Below are 7,309 nucleotides of genomic sequence, written 5' to 3' on the forward strand. Positions count from 1 at the left end.
CAGCCTTCTTTGGCTTAACGTCTCTGTCCCTCGCTCTCTCTCTCTATATGTGTCTTTTCCCCCATGTGGTGTGAGTAGCAATTTCTCACTCTTTTCCTCTGTAATGAATAAAGACTGGCCATTGTGTGAATGATGTCGTTCTCTGCAACGAATTGTGGCGCTGCAGGCCATTAGGGTGAATGATGTCTCTCTCTGAAATGAATTGTGGCACCGTAAGCCATTTAGTCAGGAATACTTGTAAAGACTTCCATCTTTCTTTTTTATCAAGAAGAATTTACCTAAAGGGTATTGGCCTACTCCCAGTAATACTTGTCAATCAATGTTTGTGTCATTTCTGTACCTAATTTACAGGCAGTGTAAATGTGGAATAGCCAAAGTCATACACAAACGTTAGTGTATGTCAAACTCATAAAAGTGTTTATTGCTGATGCATCGTGTCAGATGTGAGCGTACTGGGAGTGGAGTCAGGTGCAGGAGAGCAGAGTTGTGAACAGGTGCACGCTTTATTGAGGCAGGAGAAACCAACAGACGGGTGCCATGGCATCAACACATCCAGCCAATTGGCAAAAGTGCAAAACGCGCAAACAGTCACGATAATTATGTTCAAACAAAACAACACACCTCGTGACAAAACACTGAATATATACGAACACCAGTCTGGCGCGTCAAACATGACACGTAACACAAACTATATCACACAAAGACATGAGGGGGAACAGAGGAATAAATACATCCAGTGTGATTGGGAAGTGCAAACCAGGTGTGCAAAACAAGACAAAACAAATGGATCAATGAAAATGGAGCGGCGATGGCTAGAAAGCCGGTCACGTCGACCGCTGAACGCCGCCCGAACAAGGAGAGGAGCCCACTTCGGCGGAAGTCGTGACACATCCTGTATGAGGGAATCCCTATTGACTGATGACCAGTGGAGCCTGTCCTCCTATAGTCCCTTTCACCAACATCCACTGGCAAAGAAACCCAAAGCCATAGTATAGTTCAGTAAAAGCAGAACCACGGAGAGGGAACCAAGGGGAGAGAGGATCAACCTGTTTGAAATACGTCATTTTGTGTCTGACTCTGTTATCATTTGTGTGTATTAGGGAATTACTGGAAGTGATTATGGTAAACCCCTATACTACAGACACTAGATTCAAACAATGGCCTGCAAGAGCAACTATGACAACGACATGTACAGCATGCCTTGAATTACCAACAATCATGAGTATAACCGTATCCAAAATTGTGTGCTTAATTACGCACTAATGCACATTGAACCTAACCATAATTATTCTGTCCGTTTGATGAAATAACTGAAAACCCAGTGCAAGATGTTGTTGTTTTCGATGGGAGCACAATATAAGGGGTTAATTTTCATGCTTGTATTTTTCTCTCACGTGGTCTGTTTATTTTCAGAGCGTTGAGGCGAACAGTCCACTCCTCCTATGGGCTCGTCAGGCTGTCGGGTGGACGGGATTGGCGAGCCTTTTTTTGTTGTTGTTGTAGCTGCTCGCTGTCGCTGTCCTCCGACGGCGGGGGCGATATAAAACCCCTTTCCTCCAACACATTCGTTCACTCTGGTGGAGTAAAGTGACATTGAAAGGGTGCCTCAACGTGGCATCCTAGAGAAAGACCCCTCTATTTCCCAACAGCCGTCACCACACTGTACCGTCCTGGCACACGTAGTACCCTCCGAAACGTCCCTACCTCGACTAATAAATGACCAGCATAGGCGCCAGAGAAATAAAACAAGCGAAAGACACGGATCGTTATCCGAACGTGGAGAGAAAAACAACGGATCATTTTCGGAATCATATGTAGGAAAAGCGCACGAATCGTCGTCGCAGTTGCCTTCTCAATGCATACCCTTTGTGCTCGGGGAACGATGAAACCAGAGATTAGCGCCGCGGTCGGGTTTCTGTCGAGATTTCTGCGGATAAAAGGACACGTAAATGACAGACAGCTTCAATCATTCAGCGCAAGTTTACAGGATATTTTGTCAGGTAAAACATGTGCTTCTCGTTTTGTCCTACGTTTCCAAGGCTACTTTAGATTATGACCTCTGTTGATGTTGTGTCATGTTGTGTGTTAAGAATATGATTTTAACGAATTGTTGTGTTTTTATCCCATTCCGAAGGGGATTTGCGTCTCTGTTCATAAAGTAACACAAGCGCCCCCCGACCATTTGCGCACGGAAAAAAAGACAAAAATAGATAAGGTGAACAACAATCTTCAAACAACAATATTCAATCGATCGAATCAACCCATGTTCTATTCAGATACATCGTCGCCTAATTCATGTTTCGGGTTAGTTACAATGTAATAACGTGGAATAAAACCGGACTTGATTTGTTCCAACAAGGAAGTGCACCTTTCGATAGTACCAGTTCAGTTGGTCGATAAACTCTTAATTAACATAAAGATGGGGGAAATCTGTACCCGGTGAATTGAATTAGGCTATCGAATTACGTAATGCAGACAATAAAACGTAGGTTGATATGAATTTCAGCAGGCAAAAAAAAGTATATTATAACATTTCGACTAGGAAAATAACAGACCTCTAGGATTCTGGTTATCTTTGTTATAAGAATATTATAGCCGCCTACATGTTTTACTCGATCCTCTTGAGCGAGCCTCAATCGAATCGAAATTAGAGAACCAAAAGGTAAATAACAAATGCAGAATAAATAGCCCGTATAGATTCCCGCCGTTGACGAACATGTATGAGTAAAGGAAAGGTATTTCTTTACAATATGTTCTAGTGTAGACATGCTAGCTCCGTGAATAACGTTAACTGTAATAAGGACACATACATTGATCGACACAGCCACTATACTATGCGTTATTGACTGCATTTGTTTTTGTACAAACCACTGACATTATTTTTTTATTTATATTTCCTGTTGTAAATATACAGACAGTTTTAACAGTCTAAAACTGGCATTGGTCTGCCAGTTAACTCAAGTGTCTGTCCCTCTAAACACTGAACACCTACACCATGACCTCAATTTGAACATGTTTTGCAACAGCTGTGTCATCTGCAAAGCCATTCACGTTCAAATTCATATCATTTTAGAGCCGTTTTGGATGTGGGCTACACATTTAGCATATCCGGTTACAGAATTGTTTATTTCTATTCAACAAACTCTTAGTTTACAATGCTATTTTCAACTAAACATTTTCCAAGGACGTGGCTTTGTTTGTGCAGGATTTGCATAGAAAATGAGTGGAAGCTGTAGTCTGAGCATAGCTCGAGGCCAGTGCACTGTTTGTAAACAGCCAAAGTTGAAGGCAGATGGAGCAAAATGGCCGCCGTCAGAGAGTAAGTGGGAGGTTGGTAGCGGTGGGGTTGGGGCTGGAAGAGGATATCATAGGGGGAGGAGTGTAGGAAGGACATTATCTAATAAAACAAGTTGCAACGGGGCTTTGTGAAGTGGCTGTCCTCCTCCTTCACCCCCATTTTTCATACGTCTTCCTGAGTGACATAAACAACTCTGTGAAGCCCCCCTGCCACTGCTGAAGTAGGCCAGCCGTCTCACTGTTGCTTACAGCTTCATTATCACAGCTTATTGTGTCTGTGTGTTCAATAAACAGGCGTTGTTTGTATATATCCACATTGAAACTGCTCATTGTCTAACTAGTTAGTAAACCATTTGGACTTCCTGTTTACCAGTCCCCTGCTTAACCAAGGTTTGAGCAGTGACCCAATCCGAAACTGCCATAATTCCCTCAACCACACCACCACAGACCAGTGGAAATCACCAAATAGCGCCCCAAACAAAGCCAAATGTGTATTTAATAAAAAAGCCTCCACACATTTTATTGCCACATGATATCCTTAGGGCACTTGGCTTTAAAGAAGCACTGGAGAACTACTTTATTTAAAATATATATTTGAAACTCATCCGTTTACTTTTTGAGCCTCTCTTCTTCCCCAGTTCCCTGGTTTTAGAATAGGCCCCTCCGCTCTGACTGTTCTCGGAGGCCTCGTTTCTTTTGTGGTGCAAAAGATCAGCCCCGTCGTAGCTGCCTGGTGCTTTTTCACGAGTGCCAAGCCCTCCATTAGGGTGCAGTACACAGAGTTCTACTGATAACACAAAGGAGACATTATCTACCAGGGGTGTTGTGCAGGACAGGTGTTCTCCGGGCTCTGGCCTAGTTCAGAGGCTTTACACAGGCAAACAGACAGGCAGCACAGCCAGTTTAGTCACCATGCACCAATGGGGTAACTCGATACTGAGGAGTCTTAAGTGGAGAAATAGGATGATTGGTATCACACGCACACACAGATGCATATCGAACACACATACATACTGTATATATACAAACACACACAAGACACAGTAAATGTGAGTATTGTTAGAGGTGTTAGGTTAATTTAGACATCTGAGAAGCGGTTTTCTAATTTAATTCTTCCCCGTTAGGCTACTATTATACTATGAAAGCAGCAGTCATGCGCGTCTTCTAAAATGAGTTAACAGGGAAGGAATGAGAACTCTTCTCTTTCTCGTGTTCTCCATAAAATGAGTAATGTGACCTATTTTCTCTCTCTCTTCTTCCAGCCTAGTTTGTCACTTAACGCCCCTATAGATATACCATATGAATGATATCACAGTGAATCACCAACGGGTATATGTACACACTCGTCATATTTAAAGGGACGGTGTGGCTTTAAGAGGGTAGTTCTCCAGCCCAGATTGCTGGCCAGGACTTCACCACCTCAGTGTTGTTGTTCAGCTCCGCTCTGTTCGATGGAGGACTTTGTGCCACTCGGCCAGAAGGGGATTGTGCAATCAAACTTCTCTCTCTTTCTCCCTCTCTGCTGTGTGTCACGTAGGCTCCGGTTACAGAGCGACAAACGGGTTATTGCTGCTTATCAGCCCCATAAGCAGACTGTTATGGTTTATTACTGCGCTACAACAAAACCTGCCCCTGTCAGCAGTCTGTTTTACACACACACACACACACACACACACACACACACACACACACACACACACACACACACACACACACACACACACACACACACACACACACACACACACACACACATTAGTAAGTGGAAACCCAAATACCAATATAAATAGTTGATGCTTCATTACATGGTAACAGAAATATCAGATAAAAAAGCAGATATTCCAATGGAATCATGTATTACCTACAAAGGAATAAAACCTTTACTTTTCCACAATCATTATTGGGGAGGTGTTTAGTACAGTAAAACATAAACAATCATTTTTTCCTTCCATTTTCCATGGAATCATGTCATTTATTATCTGTAAGTAATCCATACCACAATCGAAAGATACATCTAAACTAATAACGGTGATAGATTAGTTATGTGAACATCATCAACCAGTATTACCTTAGACTCCAGCAACTCTATAATAAAATAAAAATGATTATAGTTTGATTTGCGATACAATTACTTAAAATCCAACTATACCTCATACAGTTATTATCATGCTATTAATCACATTTATGTCCCAATTTATGACCATATTCAAAGTTTATCAAAGCACATGCATCCTTATCTCGCATAACACACACACACACACACACTAGGAACTAAGGCTGATCAGGTGCAGACAGCTTTGCACCCCGCTTCTCCCTCAGATAGACGTCTGAAAGTAGCAGAGATTTAGCTTACTGGCTCTCACCTGTAAACACCAGACAGCATCTCTTACGTCTATCCCTCTTTCTTTCTCTCCCTCTCTCTCTTGTCTCCTCATACAGAACCACACAGGCTCCACTATAGGGTAACCTAAGAACAACAGTTACCCTCTCTGTGCCCTTTTTTGGCAATACAAGCAATACCATGGTAACCTAATAGTGATCCAATGATGATGAAACTCATGGTAACCCGATAATAACCTCCTCTCTCTTTCTCCACAGAGCAATACAAGCACCACTGGTTCCCCGACAGGCCATGCAAGGGCTCGGGCTACCGCTGCATCCGCATCAACCACAAGATGGATCCCCTGGTGGGGCAGGCAGGCCAGCGCATCGGCCTGACCATCAATCAGCTCTACCTGCTGCTGCCTAGTGAGCTCACCCTCTGGGTGGACCCCTTCGAGGTGTCCTACCGCATCGGCGAGGACGGCTCCATCTGCGTGCTCTACGAGTCCCAGCCGGTAGCCCCGGCGCCGTCGGGAGGCAGTGCGGTCACCTCGACCCCCATGGTGGACAGTCACATCAGCTGCAAGGAGGCGGCGGGGATGCTGGGTAGGACCAGCCCTTCCAAAGCCTACAACATGATGACTATGTCCAGCTAAGGGCTGCCACCCGCCACGTCGGGTCGTGGGTTTCGCCCTAGTTGGTCGATGGCGAACCTTTTTAAAGGTAAAAAGAAATGAAATGAAAAAGAGAAAAAAAGGAGGAGAAAAGGCAGAGGATGTGGCCTATCGTCCAGGTGAAACCTTGTAGGTTTGATATTTCTTTCTCCTTCCTCGCTCCATAGTCTGTTATGTTGTGTTGTGGGATCTACCGGAGGCTTCGTTTTTTCCCCCGCGGAGAGGACTGTGTGGAGCGTGGAGCTGTTGGGGGGCAGCTAAAACAAACCAAGAAACCGAACAGAGAAACAGCGCAGAGAAGAGGCTGCTTTTTGTTTTTGTTTTTTTACACCGGTCTATCATTGTTGACTTTGCACTTTCTTCTCCACGTGGTTACAGTGGGTACCATGTCACCACCACCCCCACCACCCTCTCAAAAGCTTCAAGGAACTGCTGTCAAGAACCATACCGTTAAATTTCAGCCTTTTATCTACTTCCTGTTGTTATTGGGTGTACTTCCTGTCTAGGAAGGAAGTTAAGGGGCTGAGGTCCGGTCTGTGCCTGTTTCTAGGTCAGTCTCTGGGGAAACGCCCTAAGTCATTTTCTTCTAAAACTCAGTTTTTGGACCACAGGTTTTTTCTTTACCCCCAGAGGCTGCCCCATATACCAGTGTCGAGCTTCAGGAAGCCCCTCCACCTCCATATGGAAGTGCAGTGGAATGCGCTGTGACACCTGTTGCTAAGGACAGTAGTGTGTCACAGTGCACCCCACCAACACCCCCAACCATGTATGTGTAGCTTTCTGGGGAGGGCTGGGTATTTGTCCCCTCCCCTTCGATCAATGTTGGTTTGAAATTCACAATCATTTTCTCGTTTTGTTTATATCCCTCCATCCCCACCCTGACCTTTGGCCCTCTCCAAATTCAAAGTGTAGCATAGGTGGCACTATATTCTCACCAAAATCTAGATCGTTTGTTTTGGTTGTTGTGGCCCTGTCAGATGAAATGACATTGAATGCACTTTTGACATTTAGATTGT

General features: G+C 44.1%; 1 protein-coding gene across 1 annotated transcript; it reads left to right on the forward strand.

Moving 5' to 3' along the window:
• Nucleotides 1-1,552: 1,552 nt before the first annotated feature.
• Nucleotides 1,553-7,046, forward strand: LOC124013678 (protein BTG1-like). Its single transcript, XM_046328086.1, has 2 exons — nt 1,553-2,000; nt 5,896-7,046. Exons 1-2 carry the CDS (start codon nt 1,856-1,858, stop codon nt 6,273-6,275), a joined length of 525 nt encoding a protein of 174 aa, XP_046184042.1. The 5' UTR covers nt 1,553-1,855; the 3' UTR covers nt 6,276-7,046.
• Nucleotides 7,047-7,309: the final 263 nt, after the last annotated feature.

Source organism: Oncorhynchus gorbuscha, linkage group LG25 (genome assembly GCF_021184085.1).
Source record: "Oncorhynchus gorbuscha isolate QuinsamMale2020 ecotype Even-year linkage group LG25, OgorEven_v1.0, whole genome shotgun sequence".
In the NCBI taxonomy this organism is placed as follows: domain Eukaryota; kingdom Metazoa; phylum Chordata; class Actinopteri; order Salmoniformes; family Salmonidae; genus Oncorhynchus; species Oncorhynchus gorbuscha.